This window comes from Eretmochelys imbricata, chromosome 4 (genome assembly GCF_965152235.1).
Source record: "Eretmochelys imbricata isolate rEreImb1 chromosome 4, rEreImb1.hap1, whole genome shotgun sequence".
Taxonomy (NCBI): Eukaryota; Metazoa; Chordata; order Testudines; family Cheloniidae; genus Eretmochelys; species Eretmochelys imbricata.
Genome location: NC_135575.1, coordinates 129,553,403 through 129,576,711, shown reverse-complemented (window position 1 = coordinate 129,576,711; position 23,309 = coordinate 129,553,403). Strand labels below are relative to the sequence as shown.

The 23,309-nt window shown below is 40.9% G+C and overlaps 1 protein-coding gene across 2 annotated transcripts in view; it reads left to right on the top strand.

The window, feature by feature from the left end:
• UVSSA (UV stimulated scaffold protein A) overlaps positions 1-23,309 on the top strand; it is a 96,841-nt gene that overhangs the window by 5,151 nt on the left and 68,381 nt on the right. For both annotated transcript variants that reach the window (XM_077815954.1, XM_077815955.1), the window contains exons 4-7: positions 2,842-2,962; positions 4,143-4,583; positions 5,741-5,850; positions 6,757-6,885. In XM_077815954.1, coding sequence (XP_077672080.1) covers positions 2,842-2,962; positions 4,143-4,583; positions 5,741-5,850; positions 6,757-6,885 — 801 coding nt within the window. The remainder of the gene's footprint in view (positions 1-2,841; positions 2,963-4,142; positions 4,584-5,740; positions 5,851-6,756; positions 6,886-23,309) is intronic.

Here is a 23,309-nt window from a genome sequence, read left to right as displayed (position 1 = left end):
CAAGAACAAGTGCAGAGTCCTGCACTTAGGACGGAAGAATCCAGTGCACCGCTACAGACTAGGGACCGAATGGCTCGGCAGCAGTTTTGCAGAAAAGGACGTAGGGGTTACAGTGGACGAGAAGCTGGATATGTGTCAACAGTGTGCCCTTGTTGCCAAGAAGGCCAGTGGCATTTTGGGATGTATACGTAGGGGCATTGCCAGCAGGTCGAGGGACGTGATCGTTCCCCTCTATTTGACATTGGTGAGGTCTCATCTGGAGTACTGTGTCCAGTTTTGGGCCCCACACTACAAGAAGGATGTGGAAAAATTGGAAAGAGTCCAGCGAAGGGCAACAAAAAATGATTAGGGGACTGGAACGCATGAGTTATGAGGAGAGGCTGAGGAAACTGGGGATGCTTAGTCTACGGAAGAGAAGACTGAGGGGGGATTTGATAGCTGCTTTCAACTACCTGAAAGGGTGGTTCCAAAGAGGATGGCTCTAGACTTTCCTCAGTGGTAGCAGATGACAGAACAAGGAGTAATGGTCTGAAGTTGCAGTGGGGGAGATTTAGGTTGGATATTAGGAAAAAATTTTTCACTAGGAGGGTGGTGAAACACTGGAATGCGTTATCTAGGGAGGTGGTGGAATCTCCTTCCTTAGAAGTTTTTAAGGTCAGGCTTGACAAAGCCCTGGCTGGGATGATTTAATTGGGGATCGGTCCTGCTTTGAGCAGGGGGTTGGACTAGATGACCTCTTGAGGTCACTTCCAATCCTGATATTCTATGATTCTGTGATTGCACAGAGAGTAAATGAAAAACACACATGACTGGACAACAGTGTGTGAAATCCAGGACAGGAACAGACCTGATTTTCCTGATCCCTGACTAGTGAAGTACAGGTGAATGTTGTCGAGGAGAGGTCTTGGAGGAAGCAAAAAGGGATGCTTGTTCGCTACACACCTATTGTTTGGTCTTCAAATGATACAGGCATTTATTATGTGTGTCAGATTTTGCACTCCTACTATAATTAATTATAGTCATGTGAAAAAGGGCGGTGATCTAAAGCACATGATCTTGAGGCCCTTGTGGTCTTTACATCACAGAAAAACAAAATCTCAGAAACATCATTTTATTTTGAAATATGGTGTTTCATGTACAACAATTATGACCAAAGAAAATTTCATCTGGATGTTCAGAATGTGAATTTAGCATCTGGGGAGGGATTGCTAATTCCATTAGAATAATAGTTCCTAAGTATTCCTTGCATAGCACTTTACAATATAAACTAGCATTGAAGTTAGTGCGTTGTAGAAGAGCTCTGTAGAAGAGCTCTGTGTGGCATAAAAGCTTGTCTCTTTCACCAACAGAAGTTGGTCCAATAAAATAAATTACCTCACCTACCTTGTCTCTCTCATTGAAGTTAATGGAAGTTAGTTGATGGTACTCAGTAACTTGCAATATGAGATGTCTCATGTAACTAAACTATAAGGTCTAAAGCAGAGGTTGGCAACCTTTCAGAAGTGGTGTGCCGAGTCTTAATTTATTCACTCTAATGTAAGGTTTTGCTTGCCAGTAATACATTTTAACGTTTTTAGAAGGTCTCTTTCTATAAGTCTTTAATATATAACTAAACTATGGTTGTATGTAAAGTAAATAAGGTTTTAAAAATGTTTAAGAAGCTTCATTTAAAATTAAATTTAGATGCAGAGCCCCCTGGACTGTGGCCAGGACTCGGGCAGTGTGAGTGCCACTAAAAATCAGCTCGCCTGCCCCTGGTCTAAAGCAACCAAAATTCAGCTTTTTCTTAGTGCTAGCTCATAGATTTTCACATCAGAATATAATTTTTTGGAAGGGGAAAAATTTAAATTCTCAGACCTTTTTATGGGCAAATTAAAACAACAAAGCAAAAAACCTAACATTTAAAATTAATAAAATCAAAGCAGTACTTGGAGCTACTGTAAGGTGCATGACTTAAATCGTGTTCTGTGCTTTAAAAATAAGAAATAAAGTAGGAGTAAAATAAAAAATAAGATTTTGAGAAAAATCCACCAAAGCCAGGAAATTTAGTGTAAAAGCCAAAATTCAGTGATTTAACTCCCATGTTGCAGAGGATATGGCTAGCTCCTGGACTGCTTGGTTTCCTTGCATGTGAAATTATTGGGGAAAGTATGTGCAAGTAGCCATTTTGGCTTTTACTCTAAAATTCTTGTTATATAGGTCAACCTAGCATTAGTTTTTGCACTCCCCATTACTGTAAGTGGGGGCCTCCCAAAATTATAAAGCATACATCAAAGATAGATTCCTCTCTTTGGTCTCAGACAGAAGAGAATGTTCAGGTTTCTGCTTCCTATGATCTCATTTTCCCTTCTTAATGCCTTTGATTCTCAGCAATCACTAATAAAAAAAGTTACCACAGTTGTTGTTTCTGGGAGAAGGGGCAATAAAAAGTAGTAGTATGGAGAGACCGACTCATCACTGATGTTAGAACAGTGGTTCTCAAAGCCGGTCCGCTGCTTGTTCAGGGAAAGCCCCTGGCGGGCCAGACCAGTTTGTTTACCTACCACTCCAGGCCAATGGGAGCTGTGGGAAGGGCGGCCAGCACGTCCCTTGGCCTGTGCTGCTTCCTGCAGCTCCCATTGGCCAGGGCAACGAACCGCGGCCAGTTGGAGCCGTGATTGGCCAAACCTGCGGACGCGGCAGGTAAACAAACCGGTCCGGCCCACCAGGGGCTTTCCCTGAACAAGCGACGGATCAGCTTTGAGAGCCACCGTGTTAGAGGATATTTCATCAAAGACAGGAATGTTGGGAGTGTTTCTTTCTTACAATGAATATAACGCTTTTTCTTCAATTCCTCCTCAGGTGGATTTTCAAGATGTAAATGTCAGAACTCTGGCTGAAAGGAGAAGGGAGGAGGAGAAACAGAAACGATTAGATAACATTTACAAAGAGAAAGCCAAAAGAGCTGAAAAAGAAATGGAAGGTGAGATGTTTTGAAAACTTTGAAGTTTATTAAGGAATTATGCTATATAAAATACAGCCTCCAAGAAAGCAGCTATCCAAGTGGTAATGGGCTGTAGAAGCGGATGAGGAAAGTAATGCATATGTAGACATAATGTAGGGTGAAAAAAGCAAGTGATGTAGTGCTACTTCAGGTAGAACGCGGGATGATACAAAAGAAGGTAATTAAGTGTCTCGGGCCCTGATTCAGTAAAGAACTTAGATATATGTGTAAATTTAAGCATGTGAAGAGTCCCGTTGAAGTCAACGGCTGTATTCACATGCTTAAAGTTAGACATGTGATTTAAGTATCTTCTGATTCAGGTGTTTCATGTAGAGTATCTGTGTTCCAAAAGGCATTGCTAAATACCACTGCAGGAGTCCTGTACGTGGTATAAGAGGTCCAGCAAAAGTTCCATGGATATCTGTGTGTACTGGAGGGCTGTTTCTTTAAGCAAAGGTTTTATAGCAAACTAATTTCCACAAAACTGAAGAATGAGAGTGAGTGTGTGTGTGTGGTGTGGAGACTCTTACCATATAGTTTTTAAGTGTTAGTTTCACTTTCAAATACTTTTTGCGTGTGCGCTATGAATACTTGTGTGGCTGTGTGCTATGGACAGTTATGCATGGACATGAAGTTTAAAACTGACTCTTAAGTTTCCTAAAGTCATTTTTAGCTGAAATGTGTCTGGGTTGTTACTCATAGATGCATCAGTAGCCAGCTATAACAGCATAATTTCCAGGACTGTAGGATTATTACCCAGTGTCGTTGCTGAGAATAACCTTACCAATCCATCTGCTCTACTTCATATTTTATGAAATAATTAAAAGGCCATCTTTGATAATGCTTTGAGATTTTCAGATTTTCAGGGGATAGGAAAGAGAGTTGTTTCTATTTTGTACCTCTTGAGACCAAAGAATATTATTAGTTTGATGTGGGGGACATTTGGAGGGGCGGAAGGCAGGCATGAGGACCCATGTGCATAGGAATGTATTACTGATTTAAAGATAAATGAATTGCCCCTTTGACAGGTATGCTTACATTGCAAGCATTGTATTGGCTTCTCATACTGGGGAATGGGAAAGAGAGTTTGTTCCACTTCCGAGCTGTAGACATTTTGTATCGCATGTAGTAATATTCTAAAACAATTATCTCCTGACAGAAATGTCCCAGGAAATCCAAGACACTCTGACAGAGATGGAGAATTGTTTCCGGCTTTTGATGCCAGATCCATTTGACTTCACTGTGAATGATGCTGAGTTAGAACCTGTCACAGAGAAGACTGCTAATGAGAACAAACCTACTTCCTCCTTATCCATGCAGATAGCAGATCTCCAGCCATCTTTGCTTGGACAAATGGATGATGAACAGCCTTGTTGCAGCAAGGACCTTCCTTCTGTTTCCCCATGTCTAATAGTTGATAGAAACAGGGACCTGAATGAAGAGTTGGGGCTGCCTGAGCAAAAGGAAACGGACAGAGGGGAATGTTCAGAAGCTGAAATAATTGCTGCTGCCACCGATGATGATGATGACTATGAAACCTTTGTTAGGAACCATGGGCTTGGTTCTCATAAATACGCTCTCAACCTTGAAATCTCCACAGGTACCTAGTACTGTACCACACAGCCAGCTTGAGAATGTCTGTATATGAAGTTGTAAGATATTAATTGCAAAATTTAATATTTTATATTTTAGCCCTTTCTAGAAGATCCCCTTTACTTCTGGCCACTCATCTAGTAACCATCCTTCAATGCAGATTGTGTTGGACATGCTTTACAGATTTTACTAATCAACCATTTTGGTTAAGATTTAGTATATGGCATTGTTAATGTATTACAGCACCTAGAATAAGACAGGTTTCCTGTCCTGAATTGCTTGCATTCTGTTTGCAGGATGTATATTACTTTATTTGGAGGGGGAGAAGAAGGTGGTGTTTCAATGCTTTCAGCACTTACCTCTTTAAAATTAGTGACCTCAGTCATGACCCTACAATAATATGCTTGAGTTATAGTGGGGAAACATTTTTTAATATGGCAATCAAACTCTCAACACTTTGTAAAGACTTTTCATAAAATAGTGAATAGGGTGCTGATAGCAAGGATTTTAAAATATGATTCTTAATATCATTTCAAGAGGTTGAGTTATTTGTAGAAAAGTCAGGTACACTTTATGCTTGATTTTTAAAAAGTCTGGTGCCTTACTGTAAACTGTACATGTGCATACAGTTAACTACAATTTCACATGTAAATGGCTAGTAAGATATATAATTGGCCATTTCTGCATACATCTCTGGGAATTGTGAAAGCTTAATGGGCAGGTGCATTTTTTGCACAGGTAACTGCATTCCTGCCATTTTGAAAATCAGGCTCCTAGAGTTGTTGTTTGGGGCAGGAACCAACTTTTCATTATGTTTGTACTGTACCCAGCACAGTAGAGTCCAGATCCCTGATTGGAACCTCTAGTCACTATTGCATTACAATTATATCCTTGATTCGTATGGTGATGCCTAAGCTGTGTTGGTTTAGCAGCCCTTTTTTCAGGGTTATTCAGCACAATAAAAGCATTTTCCCTTCTTTCTCTTTGGTCTTTGGGTTAAGTATTTTTAGCATTAATGCTGAACATAGTAATATTGTGACTCATCTCTGAAGAGATCACTTATGTTAGAAAGTTTCATGTCTGCCATCTCCACTTATATTGTCGGTTCTCAGTGAAGATGCTAAAGATATCATGCTTGTATATTTTTTCCTCCCTTTTCAACAGATGTGAAAGTGCGTGAGAATGAAGACAATACTGCCATAATAAACAATATCATAGATGCACACAAACTCATCAGAAATAAATTCTTGCCATCTGTGCAGTCTTGGATTCAGGTGAGATGACTTCTGCCAAGAAAAATAAAAAAAGCTCTTTCCCTTCTTCTGCTTGCTTTCAGCCTGTCTTCCATAAAATGCTAACACCCATTATGAAACCATGTGATTTGGGGACCCACATAAAGACCATCTTGCCAAAAGTTACAAAAGCCTAAAGATGGTGTGGCTGCACTAAACTTAGCATCTGGGTGCAAAATAAAGGCTTATGTGTACTTATGTGTTGAATCTTTGGTCTGTACGTATGGCAAAAACAATAACAAGCAATAAAAGTAGGGGAGGGTAAAGTCTGAAGAAAACTAAACAAAGCGAATTAAACTGAGAAAAAGTAATTGGTATAAGTATGTGAGGCAGGCAGGGTGGTAGTAATTGGCTAAATATAAATCTGAGTTAGAAACTGGCTGTCAGTGTTGCATCACTTTTATTTCAGTGCATTCAACATTGCTTAAACTACCTAGCACAGTGCACAAGCTTTTCATTTTTGGAGATGTCAGTTGAAATATGGCCTATATGGTAGGTTTAAAGTGAAAATGAATGTCTTTGAGCTAAGTCAACATTAGAAAATCACTTTTTCATTCAGCAGAATTGGTAGTCTCTGCTCAAGTGTCTGTTGCAGGGGATAGCAATTTTGTATGGTGAGGTGCACTCACAGAGGAAAACTTGTAATGCATCTGCCTACTCCTTGGTTGACTCTAGCTGCTGCTATCAGCTCTTACTACCCCAGTTAAAAAAAGTTTTTGAAAGAAGTGCGGGTAAAGGAGAGAATTGGGATCACCAGTGATTACTTAGAGTAAGAGCAAACTGCTTTATTGCATGGCATGTTACAAATGGATGAAAACAAAGAATTTTTTTCTTTCTTGGGGATGTGTGTAGCAGAAATAATAAGAATGTATATCTCTTGCTTTGTAGTTGTTCACCAGAGCAGGAATAAATGATGGTTGTCTAAGATGTGCCATTGATTTTAAGAAAAAATTAGAGACTGCTATGGAGAAACATAAGGAAATGAACATTGACTATAAAGAGAGGAAAAGAAAAGTGGTGAGTGTTTAAAATTAAACATTTTTTGAGTAGACTCTCAAATACTTGATTTGCACACAGAAAAAAAAAAAATGCTGTCAAAACATTTCCTTGTAGGCCCTAATTCTCGCAAACACTTAAGCATGTGCTTAACTCTGTATATTTGAGTAATCCTTTTGACTCCAATATGACTACCTACGTGAGCCAAGTTAAGCACATGCATAAATGTTTGCAGAGTCGGGGTCTTCGTTATTAGATAGGACATTAACACTGGTTGTCTTCATTTTTTTTATATAGTGAGGTAGTTAAATTTTAGAATTCTGTTTAGTCCCAGTTTCTTCATGAACAGTTTATATTGTGTCCTTGGTCTCTTCTGTGTTGGCGTTTTGTCTTCTCTCATTACAATACATATTGTTGTTACCATTTTATTTTGAAACATGCAAAATTATGCCAACACCTCATGTCATAAATATAAAGGGAAGGGTAAACCCCTTTGAAATCCCTCCTGGCCAGGGGAAAGCTCCTCTCACTTGTAAAGGGTTAAGAAGCTAAAGGTAACCTCGCTGGCACCTGACCAAAATGACCAATGAGGAGACAAGATACTTTCAAAAGCTGGGAGGAGGGAGAGAAACAAAGGGTCTGTGTGTCTGTCTATATGCTGGGTTTCTGCCAGGGATAGACCAGGAATGGAGTCTTAGAACTTTTAGTAAGTAATCTAGCTAGGTATATGTTAGATTATGATTTCTTTAAATGGCTGAGAAAAGAATTGTGCTGAATAGAATAACTATTTCTGTCTGTGTATCTTTTTTGTAACTTAAGGTTTTACCTAGAGGGGTTCTCTATGTTTTTGAATCTAATTACCCTGTAAGATATCTACCATCCTGATTTTACAGGGGGGATTTCTTTATTTCTGTTTACTTCTATTTTTATTAAAAGTCTTCTTGTAAGAAACTGAATGCTTTTTCATTGTTCTCAGATCCAAGGGTTTGGGTCTGTGGTCACCTATGCAAATTGGTGAGGCTTTTTATCCAACATTTCCCAGGAAAGGGGGGGTGCAAGTGTTGGGAGGATTGTTCATTGTTCTTAAGATCCGAGGGTCTGGGTCTGTAGTCACCTAGGCAAATTGGTGAGGCTTTTTACCAAACCTTGTCCAGGAAGTGGGGTGCAAGGTTTTGGGAAGTATTTTGGGGGGAAAGACGCGTCCAAACAGCTCTTCCTCAGTAACCAGTATTAGTTTGGTGGTGGTAGCGGCCAATCCAAGGACAACGGGTGGAATATTTTGTACGTTGGGGAAGTTTTGACCTAAGCTGGTAAAGATAAGCTTAGGAGATTTTTCATGCAGGTCCCCACATCTGTACCCTAGAGTTCAGAGTGGGGGAGGAACCTTGACACCTCACAAGTCAGAAAAAAAGATGTGGTCCCTGATTTACAGTGCTTACAATCTGCAGAGGTTGGGTGACAGACTTGGAAGCCTCTCATAATAATTAGCTATCACATGGTGCTTTAATGCTCAGTGTTTCACAAAGGTTATTCCGAGTGAAAATTTTGTGAAATGAGTAAATTGTAATATCCTCATTTTACTATGCCGCAGAAGAAGTCAGTTAGAGCTAACTACTATTTTACTATGTGAAGAAACTGAGGCAGAGAGATTAGATGATTTGTCCAAGGCCACAGAAGAAGTCAGTGGCCCCATCTATACATCTAAAACAACAGAGTTTACTAAGAATTGTTAAACTTGTTTGTGGTCAAATAGCGCTTATTATATTGTTTGGTATAAATGGCCAAACTATATTTTTTTAAAAACTAATTATTTTAGGTCAGAGTGTCCAGGAGTAAAACATGGCTTTTAACTGGGTTATAACAGTTTATCTCTGTCACTGCAGGCTAGACTAAATTGTTAGTCAGTCTGATTCAGCCACAGTGAAGTTCATCAACTGTTGTTAAACTCTGTTTGGCTGCATAGACAAGGCCAGATTGGGATTTTTGAATTTCTGGGTCCCAGCACATCTCCCTGGTACAACAGGGTCCTGGCTATGTATACTATCCAGCTACAAATGCCAATGCTGAACGAAAGGTAATATTTCAGAAGACTCTCTTGCCACTGCTTTCCCGTCAATGGGAAAACACATAACTAGCTATGGAGGAGTCAGCATAGTTGCTGCCATCCCTGTTGTCTTTTTTATGGGAAAGGCTGCACATGCTGGCCCTCTGCCCAGAATATTGGTTACTGTCTTTTTTATCAGATTTGAAAGACATTCAAGCCTTCATTCTATGAGTAGCATAAAATAGTGCTGTTACCATTCTTGTTCACCATTGTTTGTTGTCAGGTTCAAATGTTGTAGAGCAGGCAGCTAGGAAAAGGGAAATATTTCATAATTCGCTTATTTTGAACGCAGTATTATTTGACATCTTAATAGAATTTAAGGCATGAAACTTGTTAAGGGACGTTGGAAAATAAATGAATAGTAATTCTTCCATTTCTTTCATGGGGAAATGCCCAAACTTGTTCTTAACTAGTGCTGAGTTACTTAAATTTAAGCTGTGAATGAGGGGGATAATGAGCTGCAGAAGCATTTTCATAAAAAGCCTATGGTTTCTCTATATGTGTTTGGATTATTTAGTTGAAACTTACTTTTAGAAGGAAATTGACAAAATTTTTAAAAAAATGTAAAAATCCAAGTCCAATGGTCCAGCAAGGCCTATCAAACAAAGAATGTTGTGCCCTGATCCTGCCGGGACTTACGCCCATACTTAACTTCATACAGCGTGAGTCCTTCCACTGGCGCTAACTCAAATTCGTGAACATCAGCCCCGTATAAATCTTTGTAGAGTCCGAGTCTTAGTCCTTACCATAACAGTCTTGCTCTCTTTTGGTGCTGTCCTCTGTATCCCTGGAGCTAAGAGAAATGTACTGATATCCTGATCGCTGAGCATTAATCTACATACAGCACGGCAAAGATCAGGACATTAGCAGATTTTACATATAACAGCTAGCACACTGAGTCAGCAGAATGGCACAGCCGGGAGTGTAGATATGCAGCATGTGCAGAAATAGGAGGGAGGTGAGACCATGCAAGAACTGAAGAGAAGAAATGAACCAAGTAGGATGGTTATTGTGGAAGAGATCACTTGTAAGTTTCTGTCTGCTGTAGATCTAACATAAGCTGTATGTTATGACAATTGATATCAAGTTATTTATACCAGGGAGCAATTGCAATCTGCAAAGTAAATGGTGTTAGATGAAGATTATCACACTAGGTACAGGAGAATTGTTTGCATATCTGCTCATCTCCTTAAGTGTTGTCAAGACTCCCTATTAAAGTCATGTCTGTATCTTTCAGGGAGAACATATTTTATTTTAGTGGTACCACCAAAGTGGCAAAATGTAAAACAGAATGTTAGGGACTTACAAAATTTGCATCCATGACTGCTGCAGTGGCAACATTGGGAGGATTCGCACTATTTTTATGCAGTTACCCTGTTCTTTAATAGACCAGCAAGAATGGAGGCTCTATCAATAGTGGCTCCTCAGATCAAAATGGGTTTGTAGTCTCAGCTACCCACGCCTTTGCATAAAAGATGAGCAGTCACTCATAGTTCTATGTAGTCTGCACTTGGAAGGAATTTACGAGTCTGCCTTTGCTAGGGATATAGTTTGCTAGTTCTGTGGTCAAGATGTTAATGAAATTGATCCTTAACTGTTTGAATAAGAGAGTTAGTACTAGCCTTTCCAATATACTGATTCTTGGAAGAATTGTCTTTTGAAATATTCTTTTCTACTCTTGGTGAACATAGCATCTAGAGTAGTAGTAATCAGCCTTTATATATTTTGTGTGGCATCTCCAGTGTTGCAAACACTTGTGATTTTTATCTTGAATCTGATGATACTTAGTGTTTTATCTTAAAGCCCCAGCTCCTGGAGACAAGTGTTTACTTAAGTTGTCTCTGCTTTCATTTTTTTAGGCAAGTTTTTAGTCCTTCTGGTTGCAGGAAAGCCCAAGAATGCACCCTAAAGGCTGAGAAATCAGCAGGCAAATCAAAATAATCTGATGTTTATTATTTTTAAATCTCATGATTTGTAAAGCTAATTTCATGATTTGTTGGGCCCTGCCTTGTCTTTTTTGAAATTGTGGGGTGGCACTACTGTATCTTCTGCAATCAATGGGCATCTCTGCTTTCTCCCTGCTATCCCCCTGAACCAGTCCACAGTTGCCACCCTTTTGTTTTTTCAGTTCTTTCTCATATATAGGGCCTTGCCAAATTCATGGCCATGAAAAATGTGTCACGGACCATGAAATCTGATATTCCACCAAGAAATCTGGTCTTGCTTGTGCTTTTACTTTATACTGTACAGATTTCATGGGGTAGATCAGCGTTTCTCAAATTGGGGGTCCTGACCCAAAAGGGAGTTGCGGGGGCGTTGCAAGGTTATTTTGTGCTGCCTTGAGAGCTGGGTGGCCGGAGAGTGGTGGCTGTTGGCCAGGTGCCCAGCTCCGAAGGCAGCTCCTTGCCAGCAGCAGTGCAGAAGTAAGGGTGGCAATACCATACCTTGCCACCCTTATTTTTGCGCTGCTGCTTTCAGAGGTGGCAGCTGGAGAGTGTTAGCTGCTAACTGAGGGCCCAGCTCTGCAGGCAGCAGCGCAGAAGTAAAGGTGGCAATACCATACCGTGCCATCCTTACTTCGGCGCTGCTGCTGGCGGCGGCTCTGCCTTTAGAGCTGGGCTCCCCGTCAGCAGCCACCGCTCTCCCGCTGCCCAGCTCTGAAGACCGTGCCACTGCCAGCAGCAGTGCAGAAGTAAGGGTAGCAGGAGCACAACCCCCCCTACAATAACCTTCTGACCACCCCACAAATCCTTTTTGGGTCAGGATCCCTATAATTATAACACCGTGAAATTTCAGTTTTAAATATCTGAAATAATGAAAACTATGATTTTTTTTAAAATCCTATGACCATGAAATTGACCATGAATTTGGTAGTGCCCTACTCATATATACATATGCCATCTCTGATCTTTCTGTTTTTCATCTGTTTTCCTATTTGCTTTCTGCTCCCTAGCCTCCCGCCTACCTCCACTCATCATGCAGTTTCATACTGCTCAGGGTGGGTGTTTGAGAAAATAAGTTGTGTTTTTTAAGCTCTGTAGCAGGAAACCTGGCAAGAGGGGGTTGGGAAAGTTCTTTAAGTGCTGATCCCTATGGTTATTGTTATTTGCACAGCTTTACCTTCTGTTCCTGCCTTCAGCTAGAGCCATGGGAGGAGAAGAAAGAGAGCTACAAATGTTGTCCATATCCTTTGACTGTCCAGAGCCAGCCGTCCATCCCCCTTTGTGTTGCCTTTATAAATATTATTGCATTAGCCGTACACCCTGGCTGTCAAGATTCAAGCCCCTCTGGCAGACATTAAATAGCCATCACCACATTTCTAATTCTGTAAGAACTTCTATTGTTTAATTTTGGGGGTTGAAGGAGGGGCAGCCTGATCACATTGGTCAAGGATAACCAAACACAAGGATTACTGGTAGTACTCTTCAGTAAGTGAAAGTCCTTGTGTGCTTACACCATTGTTAAATTCATATCATCAGTGATTATTCTGGGACTGAGTTAGATGTTTACATCCCTTAAGAAGTGTCAGATTTTGAAAGTATATATGAGAGTTTAAAAGCCTCTGTGTGTGAATCTAAATTATGATTGAAATTTAGGGGAGGGTAAGAGGAAAGCACTTGCATGATTGGACATGTTGCATTATTTTCTCTCTTTTTGTTCAGACTGTTCAGAATAACCTCAGTGCCCAGTAGAGGGAGTGCATGCTGCATGCTGGACATTTTCCTTTGCACTTCCTTTATCTAGAGCAGGTCATGGTCTTAGTGTCTACATGTTTTCATGTAAACTTATTGCAGCAGTACTATGTCAGAGCTACTGTAATAAGTTAGTTCTCCGCTCTATTTAGGTGAATTATTGTAGTGGCACAGTTCTAGTTATTGGCTGAGATTGGCATTTATAATAGAAATACCTATTTTCAGAGGTTTAATGCCGTTTTAAGCATAAATTGCATATGGCTGAAACCTTGCTAAAATATTTCTAAATGGAATAATTTGTTTTTATTTTTATCTAGTTGTTATGCATGCCTTTTGTTCCTTTTATTTTATTTATTTTATTTTAAATCAGACGTTTGCATTTTTTCAAGATCTTTTCTTAAAATGCCAGATTTTGCAGATATTTATATCTGAATTTCTTTTCATTTTTAAAAGTTATAAAAGAAAAATCCATATATTGCATCTTAAAAATCATGCACAATATGATGCACATCTACAGCATTTCCATAGAGATTAATGATAAGACTTTAATAACATCTCTGTTGGACAGCATAGCATGTTCTGGTGACTTCTTAATCTTTTTCACATGTATTTATAATAACCGATAAATTATATTTAAAAATGTAAGAAATGTACATATGTCAAACTAGACTAAAATGAGTTTTTGAAACAAGAGCCCAGGAAATTTGCAGTTACTCTATCTCCTTTATGTATGCTGTGCAGGCCAAAATGTTTGTTTTCTTCTGCATCCCCTCGTGTTTTGTTAGTTTAGAGCGTAATTAAAACTGTGTTTTGGCTAGTCTTAAAATGTCTTCCTAAAATGAACTAAGCAGTTGTTTGTGTTGTTATGATTTTTACCCTGAAATAGTTGACTGGACTATGATTTTATTTGTGGAAGAGGGAACACAACTGCATATGGTTTGTTTACAATATGTTGTGGTGGAGGAGCCTACAATAAGGGGAAGAGGGGACTATTGATGCTAGACCAAATCACTTAAAAATAACAGATGACCAAGTCTTTTAGAATGCACTAATATTGATAGACTGGCTGTGTTTTAATGCAGCAAAATAATGTAGATTTGAATGACAGAGAGTTTGGTAAAACCATACAATTGGCAAGCTTTTGGGAAGATTTGAGTTTGCTACAATGAAATTGGATAGGTGGAATTGTGCCCAAAGTCTTCTAATTGCTTGTTAAAGACAGAACACCCTTACCTCCCATGAGGTTGTATGTTCAGCAATTCTATAACATGCATTTTATTTTGTCTTGTTCAACATTCATGTTTAACCAGTCTAAATGCTTTTTAATTGTTTCATTAAGACACTGTTCCTCAAATAATCTTACTTTTGAATAAAGTTCTAACTCTTCAGTAATTTCTACTGTTTGGATGTGGGTTGGGGATTACTGCATTGTAGATTTCAGCATAATTCTAAATTGCAGTGTAAATGAGAAATCTAAATAGAATAATAGAAATGCAGGGCTGGCCAGGACTTTGAGAGGTCACCTAGTCCATCCTCCTATGCTGAGGAAGTACCAAGTATACTTAGACCATCCGTGACAGGTGTTTATCTAACCTCCAAAGATGGGGATTCCACAATCTTCCTTGATAACCTATTCCAGTACTTAGCAATCCTTACAGTTAGAAAATTTTTCCTAATATCTAACCTAAATCTCCCTTGCTGCAGATTGAGCTGATTACTTCTTATCCTACCTGCACTGGATGTGTAGAGCAACTAATTGCTGTCCTTTTCATAAAACCCCTTAACATATTTGAAGACTATCCACTAAGTCTTCTTTTCTTCATGCCCAGTTCTTCTTTGAGTGATTGCACATATCCATTCCAGTGTTGGGATGTGTGTGTACCAGTGCACAGTTGTGCCACCCTGAATGGTATTGCTAGGGAGACAAACTCTGACAAGTGCCTTCTGGTGCCTCAAACACAGCAGATAGGTATAAAGGGTGCAGTTGCCCCCAACCCTACTCAGATCCTTCCTACCACCTGTGACTGTTGTTGGAGCTCCCTTTGCTTGCTTCAGCAAACCTTTAGTGTGTAAATAGTGCCCATTGAAGTCTGTGTAGTTATTGTAGTTAGTATAGTAAAAAAAAGTGTGTGCATCTGGCATCCAGCCTTTGTACTGGCCCTGGGACTGGAGATATGCCACGCTCTCTGGGTTTCAAGCCCTGCTACTCTTGTGGTAAGGCAGCGCCTAACAGTGACCCTCACCCCAGCTGCCTTAGGTGCTTGGAGGATGCTTGGATGAGTCTTATTTGTAAGGGCTTTAAGTCCAGTTCCAAACCCCCCCCCCCCCCCCCAAGACAGCCAGATTGAAATTTCTGCTGCTGGAATCAGTGCTGTATCCTCCATTTGAACCATCTACCTTGGTCCAGGTACTGAGCACCTCCAGTGTTACCAGTTGTGAGAGGTAGATCAGCATCACTGGTACTAAAGAAGAGGCACCGTAAATCAGACTCGGCACCAGGACCATCAGAGGAAGCAAAGAGGTCGAGCTCATCTAAGGACTCAGGTGGAAGCTCAAAGAGGAGGCACTCCCCAGAGTACACCTCTAAGCAGAGGAGTTCAGTGGCTCCAGAGCCCACTACGGGCTTGTTGAGACTGGCTCCTGAAGTACTATCTTCGGGATCACCTCGTGTCCCAGTACCACAGAGTGATTTCCTGCTACTGTCTACGTCTGAGACATATGAGGCTGCAAAAAAATTGTTGAACCTCTGGGTACTGCCGTCACTGGCAGCTCAGGAGTCTTGCTTGGCACTGGTTCCCAAGATATCAACTTTAGCGGCTTCACCTCTGCACCAGGCTGGTCCAGCTGATTGGGCCATCATGATACCATTTAAGAAGGTACCGTCTAGGGCAAACCCACAGATGATCTCCCCAGCTCACCTCTCTTCAGAGTCTGACATTTCCTTCCTGATGCTGACTGGTATGGCCCCACCATGGTTGCAAGAAGAGGATTCTTCATTGAACTCTGAAGTGAAATCCTGTATCTCCCAGCCAAGCTGATTGCACCATCAGGAATATACCGTCTGCCTGCCTGGTTTTAGCCTCCATATCAACAAGGGGCTTACTGAAAGGACTCTTAGGCTATGCACAGTTGTGGACCATGGCTGTACCAGTGGCCCATTTGAAACATATGGGGTTCCCCTCTTAATCGAGAGTATCCCCACATCCACGTCAGCTGGCTTCATCTACTGGCTGTCAGGAGCATTGACACTGCAAACACCCTTTGCTTTGGTACTGAGCCCATCACTGAAGATGCATCACCCCTCTCAAGAGCATCTATGAGAGGAGCGGGAACTGGACCAGACCCTAGTACCATTGGTATCCTCTTCCTTGTCCTCTGATGAGGCAGGTGTGGCAGAACCTATTTTCTGCCCTCTGATGATAAGATGCATCACGAGTTATTGAGGAGGATGGATATGGCCCTGGACATCCACCTGAAGGAGGTCCAGGAAAAGTCACAAGCTGATGGCATCTATGGCCCAGGCTAGAATTCCTCTGCTTACTAATGATGCGGTTTTGTAGCCTACTAAGATTCTTTGGCAGACCCCAGCTTCTCTGTCACTGACGGCAAAAAGAGTGGAGATGAGATACTATGGTCCCTCTCAGGGGTTCGAGCATTACTATAATCCTCCCCCTTTGGGCTCCCTGTGTCAGCAGCCACAGAGAGAGTGAGAAACAGGGTTACCATGCATTATCCCCAAAGAATAAAGAGATTGAGAAGCTGGACTTATTTGGGAGGAAGCTTTGTTCCACAGGCAGGTTAAAGCTTTGTATTGCAAACCAGCAAGTTTTATTGGGGCACTATGATTTCACCCTGTGAGATACAGTTTCAGAGTTCAAAGACAAGCTCCCAGATGATGGGGAAACGAGTTCTTTTTCCAGCCCAATGGCAGTAAGATTTTTCAAGGGTTTGGACAGATCTTTTTCTGCAAGTGCAGAACCCTATTTCAGCCTGGAGCCTGAATCTAGTCTTAACAAAGCTGATGGGTCCTCCCCATTGAGCCTCTAGCAATATGCTGTTGCACCTGTCAGTGAAAATTGCATTTTTTAGTAGCTGTTACAACAGCCAGGAAAGTTGGGAAGTTGAGGACTCTCATATCAGATCCTCCTTATATGGTTTCTACATGGACAAAGTCTATCGTCATCCTCATGCAAGTTTTCTTACCAAGAGGGTCTCCACTTTTCATTTTATTAAAGCAATTTTCTTACCAACCTTCATCCCAAAGTCTCGTGGTAATAAGGGGAGGAGAGATTGCATGCTCTGGATGTTAGAAGAGCTTTAGCATTTTATCTGGAATGAACTAAACTTTCAGGTCTTAAGCTCCATTGTTTATTGTATTTACAGACCAAATGAAGGGCAGTCCTGTTTTCATATAAAGGATTTAGTTATGGATATCCAGCTGTATTGGCTTTTGTTACCAGATGGCTAACATGAATCTCTGGGTAGCGTGCTGGGTCATTAAACTAAGTTCCAAGCAACTTCTGCAGCTTTTCTGTCTAACGTTCCTATATTGAACATTTTCAAATCTGCAACCTGATCATCATGTCACTCGTTTGCCTCTCGCTAAGCTATCTCTAAACAATCCAGAGATGTGGTAAATTTGGACTAGTGGTCCTCTAGTTGGGACTGCTTGTGAGTCACCTACAATGGAACAGAGGTGTAATCACTTGAAGAAGAAGAAAAGGTTACTAACCTTTCTGTAACTGTTGTTCTTTGAGATGTGTAGTACCTGTCCTCCTTTCCCTCTTTATCGGAGTGTTCTGGTAGGATGGACCTGAGTGGGCCGGAGGCAGCTCCACCATTTATGTCTGGGCTCCGTGCACAAGGCAACAGAGGGCATTTATGCCATCCTGACAGGTACCACAAAGGAGAAAATCTCTCAGAACTGTGCATTGAAGTGTGCACGCTCCTACGGTCGAATGGACACGTGCAACACATCTTAAAAACAACAACAGTTATGGAAAGGTTAGTAACAGTATCTTTTATTAACCTTTCCTCATAGGTCAGGTTTCTAAAACTTTTTATCATTTTTGTTGCCGTCGTTTGGGCTATCTCCAATTTATCCACATCCTTTTTAGACTGGATACTGTACCCCAGCTTCACCAGTGCTGAACAGAGTGGGACGATTACCTTCGATGTCTTACATACAACCTCCCTGTTAGTACACCTCAGAATGATGGCCTTTTTTGAAACTGCATCACATTGTTGGCTGTTATTCTACGTGTGATCCACTAATAAGTTCCACGTCCTTTTCTGCGGTACTGCTGCCTAGCCAGTTATTCCCTATTTTGTAGTTGTGCATTTGATTTGTCCTTCCTCTTACATTACAGGGTCATTTTGAATTCTAATCCTGTCCTCAAAAGTACTTGTGACTTGTAACCTAAGTTCCCTCTAAGCTGCTGGACCTGCTTTGGCAGGGAGAGGCACCCTGGCCCGGACAGTACCGGGTTTATAATGGCTCAAAGCCGCGGACTGTCACTGGTGGCCTGGACTGCGGACAGACCTGCCGCGGCCTGGGGGAGAGGCACCCCGCCCCTGGCCCCTACCCAGCCTGGCCAGGACCTGCCGCGGCCGGGGGGAGAGGCACCTCTCCCCTGGCCCCTACCCAGCCCGTCCTGAAGCTGCCATGGTGGGGGGAGGCACCTCTTTCCCCTGGCCCAGGTGCCGCTGGGGGGACTCCTGTCTCCCTGCTGTAGCCCCAGGGCAGCCTGCACCCCAAACCCCTCATCCCCAGCCCCACCCCAGAGCCCGCACCCTCAGCCAGAGCCCTCGCCCCCTCCCATGCCCCAACCCTCTGTCCCATCCCTGAGCCCCTCAGCCCCACCCCAGAGCTCGCATCCCCAGCCGGAGTCCTCACCCTCCCTGCATCCCAACGCTCTGCCCCAGCCTTGAGCCCCCTCCTACACTCCAAATCCCTCAGTTCCACCCCTGCCACATGAATTTTGTTATGTGCACCAATATGGAGGTGCTGTGTCACACATCATATTGCCATATTAGTGTACATAACAAAATTCATTCCGCACATGCGTGGGAAAAATTAGAGGGAAAGCTGCTTGTAACTCCTCCCAGCTTGGTGTCCTCCACAAATTTTATATGCCTACTCTCCACTCCATATCCAGTTCAGTAATGAAAATACTGAATAGTACTGGACCAGAAAAGACCCCTGTGGGGCCTCACTAGATACTGTATGTCCTCCCAGTTTGACAGTAAATAACGGATAAGTACTTTGAGTATGATTTTTCAACCCGTTGTGTACCCACCTTTAAAATATTTTCATAAAGATTACATTTCCTTAGTATGGTGTGTGTGTCATATGAAACTTACTAAAATCAAAATATAGCACTTCTGCAGCCACTAAGCCAGTTAGCCAGTAACCCTATCAAAAAAGGAAATTAGGTTGAATTGGCATGATTTGTTCTTGGCAAGTCTATGCTAGCTATTCCTTCATAACCCCACTATCCTCTTGGTTCTTACAGACTGATTGCTTAATAATTTGTTCCAGTATCTTTCCAGGTATTGAAATTAGGTTGATTGGCCTATAATTCCCTATGTCCTCTTTGTTCCCCCTTTAAACATAGGTACAGTAGAACCTCAGAGTTATGAACATCTGGGGAATGGAGGTTGTACGTAAGTCTGAACAAAATGTTACGGTGGTTGTTTCAAAAGTTTACAACTGAACATGGATGTAATACGGCTTTGAAACTTTACTATGAAGAGGAAAAATGCTGCTTTTAACAGTCTTAATTTAAATGAAACATGCACAGGAACAGTTTCCTTACCTTGTCAAATATTTTTTTGTAAACCTCCCCTTAATTTTTTTAGTAGTTCATATTTAACACAGTATTGTACCTTTTTTTTTTTTCTTTCTTTTTTTTTTTCTTTTGGGTCTCTGCTGCTGCCTGATTGTGTACTTCTGGTTCCAAATGAGATGTGTGGGTGACTGGTCAGTTCATAACTGTGGTGATCATAAGTTTGAGGTTCTACTGTACGATGCTTGCCCTTCTCCAGCCCTCTGGGATCTGACACATCCTCAGAGTTCTTGAAGATAATTCCTCAGGGTTCCGAGATTGCTTCAGTTAGTTCCTTAAGTACCCTAGGATGAATTTAATCCAGCCCTGTCAATTCAGCTACATCTAACTAATCTAAATATTCTGTAACCTGTTATTTCCCTGTTCTGAGCTGTGTTCCTCCCCCCTCTTTGTTTTAAGTATCTGGTCACAATTAAAGTAAAATGACCATTAATCCTTCTTGATGTCTTTCTGTTATTAGCTGTTCTCCCCTGCTATATAGTAGACTTAGACCTTCCTTTGTCTTTCTCTTGATCCTAATGTATTTATAGAACCTCTTCTTGTTGCTTTTTATTCCTTGCCAGATGTAACTAATTTTGTGCCTTAGCCTTTCTGATTTTGTGCCAGTACCCTTGCTCTATTCTTTTTTAATCATCCTTAGCAATTTGTACATGGTTTTTCTCGCTTTGATTTTCAGGTAATTAAAGTACTCCTGATGGAGCCATATTGGCCTCTCACTATTCTTCATGTCTTTCTTCTGTGTCAGGGTAGTTTGCTGTTGTGCCTTCAGTATTGGCTCTTTGAGAAATCCCAGCTCTCCTGAGCTCCCTTTTTCCCTCATTAGGTTTTCCTCCAATGGAACCCTACCTATCTGTTCCTTGAATTTGTTAAAGTCTGCTTTTCTTCTCAAGTTCACTGCCCTTAACACCATGTGTCAAGTGCGTTGGCAACTACCATTTGGAAACATGTTCCCCTGATGTAGAAGAAATTAGTGTATATGATACAAAAATAACGGAGGGGAAAACTGATTGCTGCTTCCAATTTTCATTTTATGTGTTGTCTAGTTTGGCCTTACAACAGTGTAAAGTCTTATCTATGCTATAGTACTTTGGGGACAGATCCTGTACCGTGGGAAAATAAAAACTAAGTGCCTTCTGCTAATCCCAGCAGAGCATCCACCTTATGCTCTTGGTGTTATGCAGAAAAAGAATAGACAAGGTGAAGTATTTCCCATTTATGGCATCTTGTAGATGTCCCTGGACAAAAATGATAAGGGGCGCTGCTCTGGAGGACAAAAAATAGTTTTAACAACTCTTTATATCCGATAGACATTTCTACTTCTTAGGTACTGCAATGTCTTTAGCAAAGTGGACAACAGACTTCTGCATCTCTCCAAAGGTATCAAACTGTTAAACCCTTTGCCATCTGGGCAAAGCCTTTTAAAATAGTGTATCTCCTCTGACCACTGAGAACATGACCTCTAATAAGATAACCAAAACGGCCTTGTGGCTCTTTCCCTAGACAGAAGAATTCTCTTCTAAAATAATGCAGGTTTAATAGATTTTAAGGCCCGAAAGGAACCACTGTGGTAATCTAGTCTGACATCCAGCATCACGCAGCCATAGAACTTCACTCAGTAATTCCTGCATTTCCCCCCTCCACTTAAAGGTGTGTGTGTGTGTGTGAGAGAGAGAGAGAGACTTACTTTAAGGTCAGATGGAACAAATAACTAATGAAATAGCAGATAAGGGGTCCCTCATGGAGTATACTTGACAAGGCTCCTCTAACAATCCCCACCAGTAAATTCTTCCCAACCACATATTGTCTTCTACTAGTCCTGTTTTAGAGGTGTGCTAATGAAATTTGTCAATGATACGAATTTGGGAGGTATCACCAATACAGAGGAGGATTGGAACACTACACAGGAAGATCTGGATAACCTTGTAGACTGAAGTGCAAGAAGTGGGATGCAATTCAGTAGTACAAAATGCAGTCCCTAAACTTGTGTATGTGGGGCTGGGAGGATGGGCAGGACATTTTCATTGGAAGGCTTTGGGATTCCTTCCCCTCCCCTTGGCTCAAGAGAGAAAGTTCTGATGTTTGTCCCAAGGCCTGTATATTTACGTTGGGATTTCCTGAGGTGTGGGTTGGATGGGCAGGCTTTTAATTTTTGTATTCTGTGGGGTAGTATGTGTCTTGAAAATTTTAGTGGAAATTAAGAAATATTTGATAGGCACACAAAATAAATAGAATTACAAATAAAATGTTTCATCCTCTAACAAGTTATCTGTATCATTAACATATTGTGTGGTTTGGATTAACTAAATATATTGTAAAATATGCATTATATTTTAATTCTTTTGACAAATATATAATAGAACACCTACCCTAGTCCTCCATAATTCCAAAACAGGAAACAGAAAAAAAATCTTTAATAGTAGATAGTTCCTATATAAAAACATGAATTCCTTTCCCCCTCAGTTTTAACCTTTGGATTTATATATCCAAGGCCTTCATATTTTTTCGTCATCAGTTTTCAGACCATTTTTTTCTTGGCATAACTGATAGTTAAAAATAAAAGTGACTTAAAACTGTGTAGTCCTCCAAACAGGGCTTCCTTTTCTAGTCTTATTTGGATAGTTTTTCGTGTTTTTTCTCTTTCAGAGCTGGATATTGTTATGAGTATATATTATGCCTTGTATTGGATATAATTCTGCCTGCCTGCTGTTTATTTTAAAAAAATCTTTCATGCAAATCTAATAATGAATTCTTACAAGTTGCCACTGTGATGACCTCTGATCCCTGTCTGATCAGCCGGCCGCACAATGCAATTTGGTGGATCTTTTTAATAGAGTGTAAAATAAAGTAGGTTCTCTCTGCCACTGAGTTAACCCTTAAGTATTTAAGTTTACCAGGGCTAAGGTGTCATCTCCCTGGATTCCTTTCTGAATAATGAGTAGTGTGCTCCAAAGGTAGTATATATGATTTGGTTCCCACTCCTTTGGTATGCTATTGCTGTTGGTTTAAATAAAGTTCTCTCTGAAAGGTAGGATGATAATATGCATAAAATGTATTTACAGAGATCAGAATTGACAATTAGCTACGTGCATATTTACAAAAATTAAAAAGAGAAAATTATGCAAGCTTTCAATAGCAGTAAGAGAAGTTATGATTAAAAACTAATACTTTAAATACAGTGTGTGTGTGTATATATAGGAACACCAAAGTAAAATAGTTATTATTTAGAATTAAGTATATGTTCCTAGGGGCTTTCCTGAATCAGGGTCTTAAGTATACACATGCTTAAGAGCTGTTGACTTCAGTAGGGTACTTTCCTGAATTGGGAACTATAATAGTAAATTTAGGATTCTTTTATCCCACCTCTTTCTTGAGAACTGGAAATACTATTTCTTTGCAGCCTCCACAGTCAGCCTCATGTATTCCATTAATCTGTCCATTCTTGGAGGGACGACTAAACCTTTGATCTGAACACTCAATCCTTTGGTCCACTCACCAAATAGGCCTGAGACTTTGCTTCCACTGGAGGCCAAACCTCTTTGCAGAGTGATATTTTTATTCCTGGTAGGAAACTTTCTGGATTGTGCATCCCAAGTCTCAGCTTTCGCCTATTGAAACAAATGACAAAGCTTCCATTGACTTCAGTGGGCAGGTTACCCTCTCTGTGAAGTTTCCTTGTTAACTGGCACGTGGCTAGCCTTATATTTTTCTGAGACATGCCCATTAAACCTCCCAGATACTGGTTTGTGGAACCACAAGTCAGTGTACATTTCCTGGTAAGGTGGCTTGATTCTTACAATTAAA